The sequence below is a fragment of the Stylophora pistillata genome, chromosome 1 (assembly GCF_964205215.1).
Source record: "Stylophora pistillata chromosome 1, jaStyPist1.2, whole genome shotgun sequence".
NCBI classification, from domain to species: Eukaryota; Metazoa; Cnidaria; class Anthozoa; order Scleractinia; family Pocilloporidae; genus Stylophora; species Stylophora pistillata.
This window is the reverse complement of record NC_142519.1, coordinates 580151-600854: the sequence shown is the minus strand read 5'-3', so window position 1 is coordinate 600854 and position 20704 is coordinate 580151. Positions and strand designations below refer to the sequence as shown.

The 20704-nt window shown below is 37.4% G+C and overlaps 3 protein-coding genes across 3 annotated transcripts in view; 2 read left to right on the top strand and 1 right to left on the bottom strand.

Moving 5' to 3' along the window:
* Window positions 1–45: 45 nt before the first annotated feature.
* Window positions 46–5034, top strand: LOC148740707 (uncharacterized). The gene is made up of 8 exons (XM_088729733.1): window positions 46–197; window positions 942–1189; window positions 1756–2026; window positions 2351–2413; window positions 2513–2610; window positions 2904–3101; window positions 3367–3775; window positions 4675–5034. Exons 2-8 carry the CDS (start codon window positions 947–949, stop codon window positions 4782–4784), a joined length of 1392 nt encoding a protein of 463 aa, XP_088585859.1. The 5' UTR covers window positions 46–197; window positions 942–946; the 3' UTR covers window positions 4785–5034.
* A 6514-nt stretch (window positions 5035–11548) lies between these two features.
* The window catches only part of LOC111334333 (glutamyl aminopeptidase-like), an 18244-nt gene continuing 9088 nt past the window's right edge, over window positions 11549–20704 (top strand). Inside the window, exons 1-5 of the mRNA XM_022940037.2 lie at window positions 11549–11923; window positions 15313–15585; window positions 18465–18642; window positions 18797–19067; window positions 20468–20588. Coding sequence (XP_022795772.2) covers window positions 11707–11923; window positions 15313–15585; window positions 18465–18642; window positions 18797–19067; window positions 20468–20588 — 1060 coding nt within the window. The 5' untranslated portion in view covers window positions 11549–11706. The remainder of the gene's footprint in view (window positions 11924–15312; window positions 15586–18464; window positions 18643–18796; window positions 19068–20467; window positions 20589–20704) is intronic.
* Window positions 12556–14401, bottom strand: LOC148740706 (uncharacterized). The gene is made up of 2 exons (XM_088746953.1): window positions 13824–14401; window positions 12556–13691 (listed from the first exon to the last, which is right to left on the bottom strand). The coding sequence occupies exons 1-2, from the start codon at window positions 14167–14169 to the stop codon at window positions 13183–13185; spliced, it is 855 nt and encodes a 284-aa protein (XP_088603079.1). The 5' UTR covers window positions 14170–14401; the 3' UTR covers window positions 12556–13182.

Genomic DNA, 20704 nt, shown 5'->3' with positions numbered 1-20704 from the left:
GAACAAAAGCAGTTATGACATCACATATTGGGGAATCCCCAGAATAGTAAACATTGAGAAATTTGCATTTCTCTGTGGACTTCAAATCGTTCATTTTACTTTATTGCGCAGTTTACTTTCTTCGTTGAAGAAAGATGTAATATCTCAACCTCAAATTGCCATTGGACGAGTCTCACACACAGGATTTGATTTCTTAAGTAAGTTAATTTTGTTTGTGCAAAATACCGGAATATAATCAAAACCTAAGCTGTAAAACAGATTCGAACTTTGATCTCACATTGAAGAAAGCAGAGGACCGAGCGAAAACCAAAAAATGGGCCTCGGCTTAAGCTGACTCTTTATTTTAGTTCGTAATAACCTTTATTAGCCTTCATTGTGCGATATATATTCATATTATTTTGTTAGGACTCTGGAGGCTACTCGTGTGAATTTATCATCCTTAAGTAATTTTGCCGCACGATGCAATACGTATTCATATAATTTTGCTGTATAGTCTCGAGGCGATTCGTGAGAATTTCGTTTAAGGAATAAGGAATAACAGCAAAATGTCGACGAATGTATGTTAAGATAAGCCTTGGAAAGTTTTTAGCGGTTTTTCTTTATGTGATTCGTCAAAATTTGACTGCAACTGTTTTTGTTTTGATCAACCCATCGAACGCCCATTCACCGCCTCCTTCACTTGTCAAGCATGAATTAGTAATGACTGGATCAGATATCCCTGTGAGCACATATAAACTAAGCGAGTCTTGATACACTTCACCACTATTTTTACTTTTTTCTGCCCTCCTACAGTAAGCCGGCGTAGCAATTTTGCTCATAAAAATATTTCTGAAAATCCTAAAAAAAATTTCATCGAAAAACGATTTTACCAAGCTTCTTTAAAGTAGCGTTTCTGACCATTAAGTGAATATTTACTGACTCCGTCATTATTGAATTCGTAGCAAATATGTCAGAAGAAATATTTCAGCGCCAAACACCGTGTCTCAGCATTCTCGGCTTTAAAAGATACCATGGATTCTACCCATTTTATCGACCTCGACAAATCCCTCCTAGCTTGGACAGTGCAATGGAAGATCCTTCAGTCCGTTGGCCATATGTCGTCGTTGAATATCAACTAGGAATTGAACTATATCCCAGTTGTGAAATATGTCGATGGGAGATGAATCCTGCCGAGGCTGGATTTTTTGTTGTGAGTAAATCATGATCATTAACTCTCCGTTGAGAGTTAATATTACTTGACTAATTTCATGTTCAAAGTCTTCGCGAGGTACACACGCCGTTGAGGAGCTTTGAGACAATAGTCTTTTTTACAGTTGTGGCCTTGGTGACCAAGCCTTTGAACAGGAGTGAGGCTAAGGGTGACCCTGTTGGGATAGAGACCTGTATCTAGTTAGCATGATTACAAAGAAATTTGCATTTGAAAAGCAGCAACATCTCTCTCATAACAAGGTCACCCTTAGCCTCACTCCTGTTCAAAGGCTTGGCCACCAAGCCCACAACTCTGAAAAAGACTATTAAGCCTTCTCTACCACACGTGCGGTTTTAAGGATTGAGGATGCTGATGAGGAGGGGGCGGAGGTTAGGGTTATGGCTAGGGTCAGGGTTTATTGCTCGAGATATTTGTTGACCTTCTTCAGAGATTTCCCCGTGGGTGTTATAAACCAAAAGTATACCCCCCTCAGTGTGCTAAGTTAAAAATTGTGAGTTTAAGTTTAAGTGATAAAGACAAAATATTTCATTTGTGATTTTCTCTAGAACCGTGGAGAGTATCTGATTCAACTGAACATCTCATCGCCAGCAGTGATATTAACCTCATCTCAGAACCGCTTTACTGGACTGATCACCCTCATTCTTCCATCCACGAGACCAGAGAACTTCACTCACACAGTACGGCTTTGTACCTCTTTGGACAGGAACCGAAATGTGGATCATTTTCAAAAGCTATTCTCGGTTCCAGGCCCCCACCTGGATGACTTTCAGGAGGGACCTGGAATTGAGCAGCCCGTCAGAAAGTTGAGACCGAAAGGTATGTAACTCCACCATAGGCAGGAAACTCCATTTAGATGTGTTGAAGCGCCTAACCCAAAACGGCGCGAAAATTAATTTGATGTGATTGTGAGGTGGAGCCCAGGATTTGTTTTTAGGCGGAAAGAAAATGAAAAGAGGACATCTAGCTTCAAATGGAAGCCTCTAAATAATAATATTGCCTGAACTGTAGCTATATTCATATTCTTCCTATTCAAGTGCACGAGTGTCAGAGTTAAACTATTTATTTTAGTACAGTAAGTTCGATCTCATTAACTGTTGTAGCAGGCCATTAAGTGTTTTCATTTCATTGACTGGTTAATAGGTTTGTGGTCCAGTCGCATAGGAATGTCTATGGTCGGCCACTTTCAGTGTCTGGCTGATAACGGTGAGTTTTTGATGATCTCTTTAAGAGTGCAACTTAAAACACAATTGTTGTTGCTTTTTTCCTCAATAATCCCATTTAAAATCCTATTTTTGTTCAAAGGAGACCATGTTCGTTTTATTGAGCACAAAGAGTTGTTCCAGAACCTTATTGACAGGAATCCTCGGTTCGTGGACTTGCTACCACTAATATTGTATGAAGTGAGTGCTTTCAGTTTTTCCATTTAATTTTTTGCTGGTATCTGGGCTACTTATTTCATCTTAATACAATTCATTTCACAATAAAGAGGAGCAAGCTTGATCAGAATCACGGCATTTCTCGGGCGCCTTCTCTTTTACGTTTTAAAACAGTTGTAAAACATAAGAAAGTGAAAGTATACTTATTCACATGCTCATGTTATTCAGCGTTCTTGCCCTTCTCCGGGAGTGGGAGAAGGTGGCAGAGGGTACGTTCCTTGCTTCACCGAGAGGTAAAAAAGTTATCTTTTTCATAGGAAGCATTACTGGATTTGCATGAGAACAAACCTGAGAAGGCAAGGAAACATGCCAAGCAGGCCTTGGAGATGTCCCAAAGATATCATTCACCCAATCATTGTTACATGCTTTCCAAGCTCAAATATGTCCATTCCGCCTTAGCTCGTAGAGAAGGAGACTATGAAAAGGCTCAGGAGTACCTGGATGTTTCTGTCGAGGTGAGGGTAACAAAAATATATTTATGAAAACTAATCGACATCATTTTATGGACGTTTCCCTGAGGTAATTGGGGTTTTATCAACTGAGTTGATAATGTAAATTGGCCACCGTAAACAGTTTTAAAACTCTTTCCGATAGAATTTAAAACTCTTTACCGTGGCCAATTTAAATTTTCAACTCAATTGTGGGTTGTTTCAAGGCCCAACTAACCATCGTTTGACTATTAAAATGCCTAAACTTAATTTTTCAATCTTTAAATTCAAGCTTTTGTGGCCCTGTGCAGCAGGAGAGGAAACAGCAGAAAACAAATACTTCCGTGCAGCATTTCTTGCAGAAAAATCAGCAAGAGTCGGTATTACAGCTCAAGAAGACATCTTGGCAGAGAAATATTTTCAAGATGTTCAAAATCACTTGATTGCCGATTCAAGGCCTATTACCAATCGCTGCCAAATCCGATCAAAAAATCGACAGATTGCTTTCTATGTAAAATCGTCCAGGCATGTGAAACACCTTGACGTCCAGAGAGTAGTTCCTGAGCAACAAATGGCCAAAGCGTGGCAACTGATCCAGGAGATAGAAACAGATCTCTTAAAGGACTACCAGAGTAAGCAACGCATGAGTTTTGACATCATCAAGACAGACTACTTCATCCGAAGGGGAAACTACGTTCAAGGTGAAAAGATCTTACATTCAAAACAGTTACAGTACATTACATATAAGAAAAATCATTTACGTCGAGAAATTGATGAAGGGTTTACTGCTAGAGTTTTGAGATGATTTTCAATAGCCCATAGTACTTCTGCAAAAGCAGTAGCTAGAGATTCCCACTCGATCCGATCTTGCTCAATGTCAGTTGAGGCAATAGCACTCAAAAGACGAACGGTTCGATCGAGAACTACAGATTGTGCTTGCAAGTCATTGATATCCGTTTCATTTTTATGTATACACTGCTCTGTTCTTTCGAGCACTGACGATAAAAACTCAGGTAAGTCTTTTTTCACGTCAAATTCTGGCTCTACGTCCGCTATGATGCCAGTTAAAACTTACCGCACGAAAACATAAAGCCTGAAAGTTCCCGTATGCTAGTTATCATTTCCGGTCACTAACCGGAAGCAATTTTGAGTGTATTTTTTTTCATTGAATTGAACTTGAATTTTCATTGAATTGAACTTGAATTTTCATTTAATTGAACTTGAATTTCATTGAATTGAACTTGAATTTTCATTATTGAACCTGAATTGAAATTGAATTTCATTGAATTGAAATTGAATTCCATTGAACTGAAATTGAATTGAAATTGAATTGAAATTGAATTTTAGTATTGAATATTGCTACAATTGGCTTGCCATAACCAAACTTTATTGACTTCTCTTCATCTTTCTTTCCTCTGTTCTCAATCCATGGACAACTCATCTTTGAATGCAATTTTTTGGATAATTATTAAATAAGATTTGGATTTTAATAGAGTTATTATATGTATTGTTATTATTACTATTATTATTATTATTATTATTATTATTATTATTATTATCATCATTATTATTATTATCATCATTATCATTACTTCAAAAGGAATAGAGCCTTCCGTAGAAGCCTTTCAGATTGCCGAAGAGAAAGCCTGGCACGAATACAAGGATGTGGCTCGTGAGAGACTTCACTTGTGTATCGGAAGGATGACATGACGTGACCTGTGAAAAAAAACAACACCCAATGAAGGAAAAATTCTTATAACGAAAGCAAAGTTATTAAAGTCAGTAAAGAACAATGAGTTAGTTATAGGGAAGCCATGCTGAATCTTACGCTGGTACTTTTTTATCTGGCTGTACATGTATAGACTGGAATGAGCATAACTTTCTTGTTCGTAAAAGCTTTAGCTCGAATTCATATTGTTTTTGCACCATGAAGATAAGAACAATAAAAACAGTAATAATAGCCATGTCACTATTATCTGTATAACTGTAAAGAACTAGATACCGATACCCACCATATCATCATTATTATTATTATTATCATTATGTTTAAGTGTTCAACTCGTGCGAAGTCTCACGACTGCTACATTGAATCATTATGAATAATAACAAACAAAGAGCGTAAATTTCGATTAAAAAAATTCTCGGTCATCAAATTTTTTCCATACCGACGCAAAAAAATCTGCTCGGGCACACGGCCGAGATCGGTCATTGGAAAATCTTCCAGTTGTCGATTTCCGTTCTCAGCCGCGAGAAATGTCTCTACCAAAGCCAAGTAACTTTCGGTTTTTCTTCACTAATTTTTGTATTCTTAAGCTTCTAGGAAACCTTGAACTTCACTCTCCGTAAACTATTCGAATCTCCTATTGTTGTTAGCGGCTGGTATCTCATAAAATTTCGATGAATGGCCTTCGACTGAGAATGGTGAACGCTTTGCCATTCACTCATCCTTCATCTGACTGAGCGGCCGCGAAAGGCGAATGACGTGTCAACAACTGATTGGCGATATCAAACGCTCGTAAAAAAAAGGAATTTTACACATGTGAGCTTTTTCTCAGGACTAGAAATCCTATAAAACATCCCTATTTTTATTGTTAAATTAGAATTATACAGTATTTTGTCGTACCCGACATGCCAACGCTCTTATAGATAGCGTTGAGTGGAAGACTTCAAGTGCATGCATTTGAGGAACGAAAAGACTTGGATTTTCACATTTAAAGAGGCTCAGATTGGGAAGTTTATGGATTTGCTCTCACTTTCGTCATTTATATTTTGTCTTCTCAGTTTTTGTACTGAAAAAGTGGAAAATGCTGAGCAAACCACGCATACAGATTTTACTAGCGCAGGACCTACGTTGACGGCAAATTGCACGCAAAGGACGATACTACCAAGGTCTGGTTGACGAACGTAATCCTTTCTTTAATGAAAATAAGTGTGACCCGCGTAATAATACGGTCGCGTACGGTTTTAAACTAAAGCTTATAACATGAAGTTCAATAGTTTAATGCACTAACGTTACCTGATTGTCTAGTTATGACAGTTATCCGTAGTTTGGGTTGGATAATTTGTATCCTAGAATTTTAGACACCTTTATTTGAATAGGGTGTCCATCGCGGCTGACTTTGAATTAAGTTGCATTAACCGTTATTTGATGATTCAATGCGATTTAATCAATCATCTGGAGCCGGTTTAGTAATGTTGGGACGTCACGTATTAAAAAACCGCTTGATTTAGCGACCACTCATTATTTATCGCCTAAGGGGGGGTACACTGTGGGATTACATGGTTATCAGTGGGGATGGAGGGGACAATTCGTCGCCAAAAGAGTTTAAACGGAGAGAGGACTATGGAAAATCGACTCCCAGTAACTGTCAATGAAGGGAAATCATAAGAATATTTCCTGATCTACATTATGAGGGGGCCAGGTAAATTTCTTCACGACACAGCCAAAATCATCTCCGCTACAACTCAGTAGGGAGGTGAAAGTGCCATTCTGCTTTCAGCGCGTTTTTCCTAGAAAAATGATTGATTCCGGGAAAGCAAGACCCTGAGTCTTAATTTTTCAAATTACGAAGCCCATTGGCTTACACATTTGACAGTTGACAGACATCAAATCTTCACAGCCTTACTTCTTTTATTCGTTAACCACGTCACCATAAGCGCGTACCTTCGGAAAAGCAAGTCTAGTGTGAAACAACGCTTTAAAGAAAAATCCTCACGCCAGCATGAAATCCGTCTCTATTCTGGTGTTTCTGATGTGTCTCTCAGACGGTGAGTTCACCACAGCTTTCCTTGATTACTTCTTGCTCCCTTCAATCCCGTCTCTACTGCTCAAGATACGATCTGTTTGATAAAATTTAAAACAAATGAGAAACGATCAACTATTTGTTGGAGTTACCGATAGTTTCATTTTCATTTTTATTACGACACTTGAGAAGATCATTAGAAGTTGCATCAAAAGTCTATTTCTAAAACGTTGCCGAATCTTTCAGTAAGACATTTGAGTCAGTTAGCGCCCATGTGAATTCAAACCGTTGTTTGCGCAATGAATTCGTCGTCCTGCATTCCTGACTGGACGAGGTAATTTTTCGGCTCTCAAATTCCGGTATTTGAAAGCCTTGAGACCTGCTGATACAAAAGAATATGAGCTGGTTCATATTCTCTTGGCTGATATTAGATGTACAAAGACATGCCGGTGACCGTAACGTTGTGCGAAGGAAATTAAATATTGCGCCCTACGAACAGTAGAATGCGGAAAAGATTTCTAGATTCTTAGCCGTCATAATGGAGGGCATATGATACGCTTTGCACTGTTTGTTTCGTTGAAATTTATTCCCATCGTAAACCTTATTTAATTTTCGACAGGAAAGATACAAGCGACTAACCCAAACGTATTTCATAAACCCGTGGTAAGTTACGATTTTGCCTGCCTCCATGTGAGTGAATCTTGCTACTTTGTAGGAGGCACTGTGGCTGAGTGGTTAGAGTGTCGGACTCGTAGTCCGCCGCTCCCGGGTTCGAGTCGCACCCTGACCACTGGATTTGTTTCACGGTAGCCCCGAGTTCAGATCCTTGGCCACCCTAGTAAATAGCCAACTGGTTTGCCTCCGGCCAGTTGGGGTTCTTAATGATGTTCTTAATGATGTTATGTTCAATTTAGACCATTTGCTTCATTTGTTTGCAAGGACCACAATGGAAACTACTGGTTCACCAGTAATTGTGTAATCCTATAAAAAGACTTTTTTTTTTCTTTTTACAGTTTACGGACTGAAGCAAAGATATCGCGGCAAGATATTCGAAATTATGTCAAGTACAAGTGAAGTAGCGTGTGAACTTGCTTATTTGAAGTGAAATACATCCGGATACTTTTTTCTTCTGATACTTTGATTTCTCAGCAAGTTTGTACTCGTTCCATTGATACGTGCTGGATAAATCGTTACAACTGAATTGGTTCATAAGGCAATATATTTCTTGCCCTGACAGGGCAAGAAATATATTGCCCTACAATTAATGTAGGGCAATATATATTGTATTGTACTAAGCCCCGGTAGGTCTTGGACCAAAAAGAGCACCATGGTTATTTTCCAAATGGCCAACTAAAGAACTGAAATTTTCTCAGGGTATGGCTTAAAATGCTACAAATGCATTAGTTTAAAGAGTTGGGATGACTGCGCACTCAATCGAACAGAAGTGACATGTGCCGGTGGACTTGATCGCTGTGGAAAAGCGTCCGTGAGCTTCACAGAGGATGGAAAACAGCAACATGGCTTTGACAAAGACTGCGTTTCTTCAACACTGGAATGCGGTGACTGGAAAAAGTCTGACTTCTGCAAAGACAAAGAGTGCAAAATAACTTGTTGCTCTGAGGACCTGTGTAATGGAGTTGCATTGCCCGTTAGGGGTTCTGTTATCTTTATCTCATGCTTTGTAATTGCCTATCTATTTTAAGGTTTAGGCGATCAGTATCGAGTTTATGTGTTGTGTATCAAGAATGTCATTACAACTCAGTGATAACAAGACTATTTAGAATATTTTTTAGAGCAGGGTTTTTGTTCTTGTAGTTCAAAATGGGTAAACGTTTAATTTGTCTTTTTTCCTTTTCATATTACTGCTGGTTTTTGGAGAACTTTGGTTTGCAGAAATGAGCAGCTGTAAACATTTTCTACCATGATTTGCCAAGCTTTGGAATTTATCTTAAATAAAACTTTGATTAAGAAAAGAAAAAGACTCTCTCGGCTACTTTGTTTATCTGGCCTCGAAAGCTCTTGTTAAATATTTTAGAGGAGTTGAAATTGGTTTAAAACACGCAGTGATAAGTTGATACAGTTGAATTATTCACTAGGCTTAGGCTTGACTTTATTTTCGATTTTAATCTAAACCAGAAGGGCCTACTCTCCTCTAGGAGAAAGATAGCTGTAAGTGTTTTTGTTGAGATTTTGTGCATCTGTTTGGAATATAAAAAATTGATTGCCAATGAGAGGGATCATAAGCATATCACAGAGCCTCATGGAAGATTAGGTAACTATTAATTATCATGTGACAAAACCAAAATCCTCCGAACCTCACCCTCCCCTCCCCCCTCTCCCGGCGATAAATAATAACCTGTTCCTTTGATGAATAAGAGAAAATTTAGTTTATCACGAGGCGTGCTAATTAATTGAGATAAAGGTTCAGGAGATAAACAACAATAAAAGAAAAATTTCTTCTAGGATCTGGCTTAGAATGCTTCAGTTGCACCAATCTAAAGAACTGTGATGGCTGTGCAAGTAATCTAGCAGACGTGGCATTTCTTTGTAGACGGGAACCAAGTCAAGTATTTAGCAAAAGTTGTTCCACCTCTCAGATCTGTAAAAAGTGTCCGACATTATTTAAACAAGTATGACATCTGTCACTCCTATAAATGCAAAGTGACTTGCTGCTTTGAGGATCTTAGTAGTGCGGCTGCATTACCTGTAATCGGAGTTTTCATTTTTGTCACAAGCGTAGTACTGGCCTTGGCATTAGTTTAAGTCAGTCGGCGATCAGCGAAAGAAGCCCGGATTAATTATGCACGACTTCTGCTTCAAATCAAGTCTTTCATTGACTTCACTAGATTTTTATCATAATTTTTATTTACTGTAATTTTAACTTTCGCTAAATCGAATGCTGGGTAGAAGTTAAATTTAACCCCACCACGGACCGCCTCTTGTGTAGACGCCGTTTGAAAATTATACTTTTTTTCACTTGCGAATCACCAAGGTATCAAAGTATGTCGGGTCGAAAGGTCAGAACGGTGAAAGCTAAAGAAAAATTAAATTAACTGATAAAATTAACGTAAAGGATAAGTAAAGGAAAAATCAGGGCAAAAATTTACTTACATTCTGTGCCTTAAAAAGTCGAAGAAGATGCTCACACAAACAATCTGTACATTAAAACACGTGCGAGAGACTGGGGTTTTTTGTCGTGTGACCAAATGAGAAATTATGTAAGAAGACATTATGTAAGAGAAATTATGTAAGTGTCCAAAAGCAAGAAAACCAAAACAACGACAATGATACAAAACAAAAAAATGTCACATCCTAGTTTTAGACTAAAAACCACCTCCTCCCCCTCTTAACTCGAACCAGCCATCATTTTACTGCATTTTCTAATGTAATCTTACCTTTTAGAAGACGAACTAAATTTGTCAATACTAAGAGAGCTCTCAAAAGATCACGAGTACATGAACTATTGCTGACCGTGTTTGTTCTGACAACATAACATTGAATAAGTAAATTTTCTTTCTGGAAAAATCAACTCAAATGTGGTTACAGCCTATAAGCCCAGAGAAACCTCACGAAAGTGAACGCCACAAAAATCCTAGAGTTTACGATGCTTTGCTTGAAACTAGATAGGATATTCACTTGAAAAAGTCCATGGCTCAAAGTTTTATTTAAATTTGTATCTAGACTTTTGGTTTGCAACACCATTCAGTCAGGTGCGCTAAATGATATACAATCTACTTTACTAGTAAGCTAACGAAGTGCAAATTTTGTGTTGGCATTGGTGCCCGAGCAGAGAACTTCATGAAGGGCTTAAGAGTATAAAAGGTCAGTTGAAGAAAGACAAACTGACGTGGGATGTCGCGCTATTATCCAAGAGTTCTTTTCTTGTATCAAGGTCTTCGGTCTTTGTTTCAACTCAGTACAAAGTCTACAAAGCCATACCTAATCTTTCCCCCGCTAGGCTCTTATTTAAAAAAGAAAATCAAAGGACGTTCGAGAAAAAACCGAGTTGTGTGTTCAACTGATGTCCCAGTTGACACAAGATCAAATCTTCAGTTTTGAAAAGGATGACGGAAAGCTGGCTACAGAAACTGTCAACATCGAATGGTAATATCATAAATTTTCATGTTTTTTTTTTTTTTTTTTTGTTTTGTTTTGTTTTTTTCGAAAGATCACTCATAAGTCTGACCTGATTGATTTCACTCACCAGTCCTTTTATTCATCACTGGCAAGTAAATCTTGCCAAGGAATTATTTCCCGATAAGATTGTTTCCTTAAACAAAACAATTTTAGGGACCTTAAGCAGTCAGGACGGCAACACCAGGGAAGACGTCGATTAAAAAATTAATATCTACTTTTAATGAGAATTTTGAAAATGGCTGCATGTATTTACCATCTCATACGACACCACAACTCAACCTCAACATAATGTATAAAAGTAGCGTTGAGTTCTAAATGCAAATTAAAATAATTTGCCGTCACGGTTTCGGTTCAAAGACGACTCAAAGTTTGGTGATTTCACGTTGTTGTTTTGCAAAGGACGGATAAGAAATGTACTAAGTTTTAAAATACACGTGCTGAGCTATTGTTCTGCCAATTAGATCGTTTGTTTTTCCACGTTCTCGTTTCCGCGTCGTGGTTTCCGGGCTGCGTGAACGAAGCGTTTGTTGACGGGTGGGTAAAACCATAGTTGCATAACTTGGTATTTAATGCACGGCGTGACTCTGAAAGATATTGGTCCATGTGAAAGTCGTTTTGCGAGTACATGTCCACTTCAGCTTTGACGTGTATTATTTCTTCTTGGGTTTAACATCTTTATCAAGCAGTCCGCTCTAACCCATACAATAATTTATTTTCGTCGACTGAATTCGAACATCTCGCTAAATAGCGATATGGCAAACTGTTCAACCGAGGCACAAATGCCTCTGCATGAAATCGACGGTGATCCTGAAGTGAAGACGTCTGGAAAAGGAGAATTTAAAGGAATATTCTTCGACAAAATCAAACTAATAGCTGTTGCCATAGTTATAGTTCTCTTGTTGATTATCATAATAGTTCTTGCCGTCATCCTTGGTCAAGAACGTGCTAGAAGAGGAAAAGACGAGATCCGTAAGTAAAGTGATTAATTGTAGCGCTGTAAAAACATGCTCTCAGTTTCATTTCAACCCTGCTTGCCAGGAAAAGTCCCTCAATTTCTCATATTAAACTACAGTACCGTTCCTCAGATAGATGGCACTTTATTTAAACTAGCTGTAATATTATGGACATCTCGCTTCTCGATTTGCCAAATGCCGGTGGATATGATACATTAAAAGCGATTGTGGTCTGTTTGAAGAAATATGCCATCACATTTACTGTTCTCTATATCTAGTGACTTATCTCGAAGAGAATTTCAATCACTGTTGTACCAGTAACTTTTTTTTTTTGACTTACTTGAAAGTTTGATTCAGTCATTGTCTGAATTTCTATTATTTACGCGTTCAACTTTTATGCAAATTACACGTTGGCAAACGGATATGATATGAATAATTATTTGTCTGTGACGGCAAAACAACCAGGTCCATAGGTTGAAACCCGGTTTAACCTGCGTAAAACACAGCTTTGACAGTTTCTGCATTTCATTTTGTAGAGTAATGTCAGCTTCTGTCGCGGTAATATATTTAGAACATCGCTTTCCACTATTTCGCAATTTGGCTTAAGGGGGCATTCTGGTCTAAAACTAGGACGATTGTGACCACAACTTTTAAAATTCATAAAAAATTCAAAATTTAGCCTAAATGGCTCACATTTTCACCAAAGAGGCACCTGATTATGCTTTCTTCAATATTGATCTTAAATTGCTGACCATGCATTTCTGAAGTTAATTATTAACCCTATAACATAAAATATTATTGTTAGACTTGATACACTGCCCCCTTTTGTTTCTAATGAAAATGCAGTCAAATAAACTTATGTTTGGCACATCAACTCTATATAAAAGGGACTACAACTTAATGGGGCAAAATTTGGTTACGGCGGATATTGTTGTCATGGCAACCAAATGAACATTTACTTTATGTTTTTTCCTGTAAATATGCTCCTATTTTATATGGTCTAATTTTGTCCCATTAAGTTGTAGTAGTCTATATGTTAAACACTTGAGCCAAGTTTGACTAACATACCTTAAATCTAAGAAACAAAAAAATAGGGGGCAGTACTGGCAGTAGGAAAAATGGCCATTTTTCAGAAAATAGCCTTAAACATTTGTAAAAGAGAAAAAACAATGAAAATGACTTCCATTCTCTCAACTACTGATTTGCTTTGATATTTCACCATAATACTATATCAAACAGCAGTAAATGTCACCAGGGAATGGCTTTTATGTCTGTTCATTTTTTTTTTCTCTTTCTTGATGGTCCACTGTTCAGTCCAAGATCATTGAAGCCTCCCGCCTCATATGTCACACCTTCCCGGTTGGACCTCAGCTCTTCATCCCTTTGTTTTGCCTGCCTCCTCATGATTCTGTAGTTCTTGTACTGTTTGTCCACTCTTGTCTCAGCCTGTTTTACTCTTTTAGAATCTCTCCTCTCAACGACATCAGTGTGGGCTTCTAAGAGAGCATCCTCATGTCTATACCATGTATCAATTGAAATACTGAAAGGCATATCTAACACTTCGCACAGTTTGGCTATTCCTTCCCTTCCTAAACCCATTTCAAAGGCACCATAAACAACTCTCCGATTTAAATCTTTTCCTTGGATAGTATTCGGTAATGTGGCATCAGATTTGTGGTATCCAGTAGCAAGTAGTTCTGACATTCCACATTCATCACACCTGGCATAGATGGAACTGCTCAAGCCAAATGTACTTGTACAGTCTTCTTCTAACTCAACATGGCCTAAAACAGCCAAAACAAAATAAACAGTTAAGAAACTTCATAACATAGCTATTAAGTTAAGCAGATTGTAGGTAGAAAGATAGATACGTTACATACAGATTACACGTGTATGTGATAAAGCTCTAGACTCACCTGAAGAGCATGTAGAGTGTGAATGAATCCTGTTACAAAATTTCCTTAAGCTATCCATGCTAACAAGGCGATAACCATTTGCTGACTCGAAAGCGTTATAGGAATTCTCGTCTGAGAGGCTTTCGGTCTCAGAGACTTGAATCTTTCTGGAAGATGCAGGCACAGCTGGTGGTGGAATTAGCTCGCTGACCACATCATCTTCATCGACGAAAGTAACTCCTACTGTTGGTCGTTTCTCTTTATTCTGGCGCTTTAAATCATGGACTGAAGTGCCTCTGAAACCACTTTTTCGCTTTTTCGAAACATTTTTCCTTAAAACAGCTTGTTTGCGTCCTTCTTTAGGCATTGTAATTCGAAAATATTATGGAGCAATGCGAAAGTATTATGGAGCAATGCAGAGTTTTGGCCGAGAGCTGAATTGGCTTAGTAACCTAGCTTAGAACCGAAAAGATTGTACCTGTGGAACGGACTCTGGTCACACCAGACCGTAGGAACGTGTTTTAACAAGTTATAACGCATCGATCGCAAAAATAACGCAAAATTTGAAACCGTTGCTATGGAAACCGAAAAACAACAAAAAACAAGGCTAAGAAAACCTCATTTTTTACTGACTCGCAAACTGGAAGTGGAAAAACTGACATCAAAACTTTAAACTAGACAGATTTGCCCAACTAAAGAGGCCATCAAAACATTTTCGAAAAAAATAAAGATTTTTAATTTTTTTTGACCAGAATGCCCCCTTAAGTGATGGATTACTCGGGCTTGTTTTATTTATAAACAGAATATTAATTTCTTCTAAAATTTCTTGTGTTTTTGTTCCCATAATCCACGTGTTTTCGTGATCATAGTTTTGTCCTCCTTGTATTCTTCTCTTTCTTTCCATTCTGCAGCTGAGTCAGTGTTTCCTCTGTAATTTATTTTCTAGAACCCTCTAGCTCTGCAGCAGAAACAATATCAAATAAACCGTTGAATGTAAAACGCACGTTTTGACAGCTAAAGGAACATTTCAGAGGTTTTGTAATGCGTGTTAACCAAAATTGACGCAGCAGATGTTGGGATGATCATTTTTCTGTAATACCCTTTTGTTTTTCTAGAAAATAATTGTAAAAACAAAAGCGGAAGTTATGCGCTGTATCAGGTAAAAGTATGTGTCCTTTTAAAGGCCTATTTTTCAATGCTGTTCTCGTGATTTTTTTTTTCAGTCGCCTCTCTAAGTAAGTCGCAGAGAGTGTCACCTAGATGATATTTCTCAATGATTCCAAGCTCCTGACCTAATTTAACTGAATTATGACGGCGCACCCGCAAAAAAACTGTAAAGATAAGGAGCACGATGAACAAATGTGAAAGTCAGATCATTAGAGTCGGTTCTTAATTTATAACTATTCGTAATCTATTAGTATTGCCAGTTGAAAGGATGGAAAGCCAAGTATGTCGATGGCATCTGAAGCTCGAGTAACGATAGTATCTGAACATCAATCTAATTACGCAGATCCTGGAGGTGAGACTGAGGAGGAGAAGGAAGGCGGAAGTCCAACCCCTCCCGGCCCAACCACAGCAGGCCCAGAGCCTTGGTGGAGAATTCGGCTTCCTGATAATGTGATACCATATCACTATGATCTCACCTTACACATTGACATGAATAAGCCGAACTTCAAAGGCAAAGTCAAAATTTGGTTCAAAGTGACGAGTCCCACCCCCTACATTCTAGTTCATGCCCTCTACATGAACTTTACTGCAAATGAAGTCAGGAAACTTTCCGGGGGTGAGTAACATTCAAACAAACATTTAGACAAACTGAATTTAAACGGAACCTGAAAACTCATTTATTTAGGATAACTTTTTGCTAACTTAAATAGTTTTTAGTTTTTTTGCAATTTCCTTGAGTTTTTGTTTTTAAGTTTTATTGTAAAAATCTATAAATTATATAATGTTACAGAAAATAGATATCTTCTCTTTCATATTGTAAATAATCGCTCTATAAATTGTGAAAATTATTATTATAATCATAATTATTATTATTATTATTATTATTATCATTATTATTATTATTATGCAGTATACACGTTTGGATGGTAGTGAGCTAAGCAAGATAGGGCGAAAATTCGTATCCTATCTGCATAACAGGACTGTTAACTATAATAATATCTAATACTACTTAAATATAAATGATCAATATAAAACGATAAAAGTGTCAATTGGCCCAATACTAAGATAATTTTTTTTTTTTTTTTTTTTTTTTTTAAATGTTCATGATTTACTGTTCGGTTCTTAAAACATCCTTATCTTAGAATGTTCATAAAATCCTGTTCATAAAAACCAAATCATAATGTCATTAAAATTCTTACGCTGTAACCAGTTTAAATGTTCTTGCAATGTTCAGAGTGCTACTTAATACAGCTTTCTGCATTCTCAGCAATATTTCTTTGTATCTTGTAGCAAAGAAGCCCTTCATTTCAGTTTCCATGGCTTTAGACCATCCTCCAAGTACATCTATAATGACGTTTACTTGTGAGATCTTGTATCCTGGCTGTTGTTTTGTCAGCTCAAGTCTAAGTGCTCCATACTTCTTGGTCTTTTCTCTGTCTTTCTTGTCTCTGTTGTTGATCCAAGGGCAGCTCATTTCCACCATAAGTACCTTCTTGTTTTTGCGGTCGATGAAACGTGCATCTACACGATTAGATTGTACGTATGTATGATCAGCATATACAGGTACATCCCAGTATGCCTCAGCATCAGGTGATTATTATTATTATGCAGTTTATTGAACTTCAGCATGCCAGGAAAAGAAAGTTTCACAAGGCGCACAGCGTAACCTATGAAACTACACAGCGTTGCACTTATAAAAAATATAAACACCTATTTGCTAGCATGGAAAATTATTTCAGCTACAACTAATACTTATATACCATCGCTAATTTACAATCTATTATTAATATACATAACAACTAAGTCAGGTTCTGTGAATAAGATTACTGTAAAACTTATAAACTAAATTCTCTACATAAGTCGATTAATCTTCTAATATACGGAACTCAATATTTTAAATTTCCTTCAATGTTTAAAACTATCCTTCAAATCAATATTCATGCGTAGGAATAAACTTCATGCTTATATAATGTTCTTGTAATGTTCAACCTTTCAAAAGTTTCGTTTGTAGTTTTACTGTTCATGTTATGATCTTAAAAGTCCTCGCAATGTTCAACGTACTTGACAATACAGACTTCTGCATGTTTCGTAGCACATCTTTTGTCTTTTTTCCCAACAACTTCCGTAATCCCTCTTCCATAGTCCTTGACCAACCCCCAGGCACGTCCATGATAATATTGTGCTGCTGGACTGTATATCCAGGGTACCGTTCTTGTAACTCCCATCGTAGTGGACGATACTTTACTTTTATTGTTATTATTATTATTATGCAGCAGTTTAAAACTTTTGTATGCTATATACAATAAGAATAGTATGACAGGGCGCATGAGCGTAGCCCGTTAACTATAGTGAAATCAAAATCTATATACTGAACAAAAAAAAACAAAAAAAAACCCTCGAGAACTAAAAAAGATAAGCTATTCGGGTATCCAAATCTAAAATAGTCATTATAAATTCTTTAAAAACCCATTACTTATTTCGGCTATGAAAGAGTTAATCAGTGACGATCACTTCCCAAGTTTCTAATAATCCACAGAATTTTTAAAGGCAAAGAGTTAAATAGTACGCGATGTTCATTGTTCATGTTGCAACTTTAAATGTCCGAGAGATATTTAGTGTTCCCGAGATCACAGCCTTCTGCATATTTTGAAGAATTATTATTATTATTATTATTATTATTATTATCATTATTATTATTATCGATATGAAATGAGATGGTGGCGAGTCTTTCCTTTCCAAATATCAAGAAGCACAAACGTTATTCGGGACATATCAATATGGTGATTAGGCGACCTGGAAAGCTCACTACACTTTCTGAACAGTTTAACCCGGTACAAGAAGATAAACAGCACAGATGTAAAAATATCATCTATCTTGGTTTATTCACGTTAATTCGGGCACCGAGTCAAGATGACATTATGCGGTTGAAGTGTCAAGTTTGACGCCGATCATCTTACTTAAAAAAAATAACAGATACACTTCTTTTTTTGAAATATCTCAGAAGACGGAATCTGAACCTCTCGACTCTGATTAGCTAATCGTGCGCTCTTAATTGGTCCTTGTTCTACACTTTACTTTATTAAAGTACAAGAGTTAACTTTTGAAACATATTACTCCAGAGAATAAGCATCCTGGCGTTTCAACTCTGTGAATATTAGCACTATTAGTAAATAACTTTTTTAGGACCATGTTTCTACACCAGCTATTTATGAGTTTTGAAGTCATTAGAATCATTATTTCCATCTCCACCATAGTACAAATTTCAAGCCATTTGGTCAGGTGTAGTTTAATACTTGCGTCTTGTAAACTTGATCGAAAACAAGATTTAATTCAAGGTGGCAAAAAAGTAAAGAACGCGGCCTTATTAAGTGAGGGTCACATTATGTTGTTAGAAATATTGGTTGTCCGATATGCCTCAAATGTATATATGTCAAGCTAAATATGGCAGGGAATGATGATTATACCACTGATGCATTTAAACCTGTTTTCTTAAAGGACTCGTTCCGATAAAGCGATATTTCAAGTTTCGAAAGAACCAATTCCTCGTCACAGAGCTGGAGTCGTCATTGGATATTGGCCGATATACTACGACACTTGAATACTCTGGAGAATATGGAAAAGACCTGAGGGGAATGTACAAATCCTCCTTCACAGACAAGAATGGCAAGGAATCGTAAGAGCATCGGCTTTGCCAGTAGTAATAGAAAAATGGATTATCTAATAACATGCTTCAATTTTTCTTTATTTTCCATTCAAACTCGTAACACTTGAAGTAAAGCTCAGCAGTGGTTATTGTAAAATTATGTAAGCTATTGCTTTCCTTTCAGATTTTTTACCGCCACCCAATTTGAACCCTTGAGAGCACGCAGAGCGTTTCCATGCTTCGATGAGCCTGCAATGAAGGCGACTTTTAACGTGACTCTGGTTCATGATCCTAATCTAGTCGCTCTGTCCAACATGCCAATCTATCGAAGTCAAATTGATGATGGATGGAAATACGATCACTTTGAAAGGACAGTCATTATGTCTACTTATTTAGCTGCCTTTGCTGTTGGTGACTTTAAGTACAAGGAGACTAAAACAGACAGGGGCATACAGGTTCGCAGTGGTGTTTGATAAGTTATTTCTTTTCTAATCATAGGGGATAGACTCAGCTAACCATCAGCTACGTGATCCTCTTATCTAAGTCCAAACGGTGGTCATTAAGTTAATTTCTGGGGCGAGAAGGTGCCTCTCTCAGGGAAAGTGTATAAATAGGAGGCAGCGAACTCTTAAGTGAACTTCATTTAAAATGCTGATTAGTAAAGTGTGTGTTAGACCAGTATTCCTCCAAGCAAGAATGTCCAAACTTAAAGCTTGGTAATTTACGCTATAGAAACTGCGACGAGTTTCAGTGATGTGGGCGGTCAGGCTCGTGAAAAGACGTCAACTACTCTCTTTTCTTTATTTTGCATGCTTTATCCAATTTTCGTCAAATGCAGGGGAATTGGGAAGCAACGAGGTCTGGGACCGAGAAACGGTGAAGTCTCGACTTGCAAAGCAGTCAATTCACGGGCTTGTTAACAGGCTCCTAGGCTATTCGAGCCGCTCTAAAATTTATAAAGCATTTATTTGCTGCCATTCTTCTTGTCTTTATTGAGAAAAGTTTCCGCCACATAGCTGACGAACGTACTTCATGGTTTACAGGTGGCATAACTAACGTCGCCTGACTTTCAAACAAGTACATGTTTCACATGTTTCAGTTTCAGTTTCAAAATAGTAACTGAGTTCTGCCATTTAATTGAATCACCAAAACACGAAACCACGCTTACCTTAAAGTGGGGCTAACCGCTCCAGAACAATTGAAAATGACACCCACAGTACGTTTTAAGCAGATCGAGTGAATGTGTCTACATGAAAATTTTGAAGCAACGGGATCAACAAAATTTAAACTTTCCTCACAAGTAAGCGTTTCATTGTCATTATTTCAGAAATTGTGCTCTGTTTCTTCATAAAGAACAAACAGGAAAATCCCTGAAAATTTTTTATTTACTGATTTAGTTTTGCAAGTGTCATAATGTAAAGGCCGTCAGGAATCAGCCGATAGAGATAAACTTAATAAGTATTGATTCCAGCCTAAAGCTCGTTACAATGAAATGGGAAAGCGTCTTCAGATCTTTAAAAAATAACCAGCCAGGCAAAGTTTCGCAATTTCCAAAGTTAACCACCATGTTTTTCGTCGAGAGAGCCTCACTGAAAATTTCCCGTGAGGTTGCTTTGCAAGTTGTATAAACATCGTTTCATTTCATTTAGGAGAATGTTCGGGAAGTAGCTCCCCCCGGTTCAAATGCGTACATTTGTCAGTGCTGCTTAGTTACGGAGAGTTGTCATAAAATTAAAGAGAAAAGTCTCAAAACGAATATTAAGTGACACGCATTCAGCCTCCATCAACCAAAAGAAATTAAGAAATCCATTCGTGATCAGTTACCTGTGGTGTTTGTTTATTTGTTTGCTTGTAGATCAGAATTTACACAAGACCAGATGTTCTTGATCAGGCGGACTACGCTTTAAAAGTGTCAAACGAGACATTTATTTACTTTGAAGACTTCTTTGGTATAAAATATACATTACCAAAGTCAGGTAAATATTGACAGTTGGAAAACTTTTCATAAAGACTGACCTATGGTTATTGGCTTCATATTTAAGGTTTATTAATCCGTTATTTAAGTGACTGAATAACTGAGAATTTAGAATAA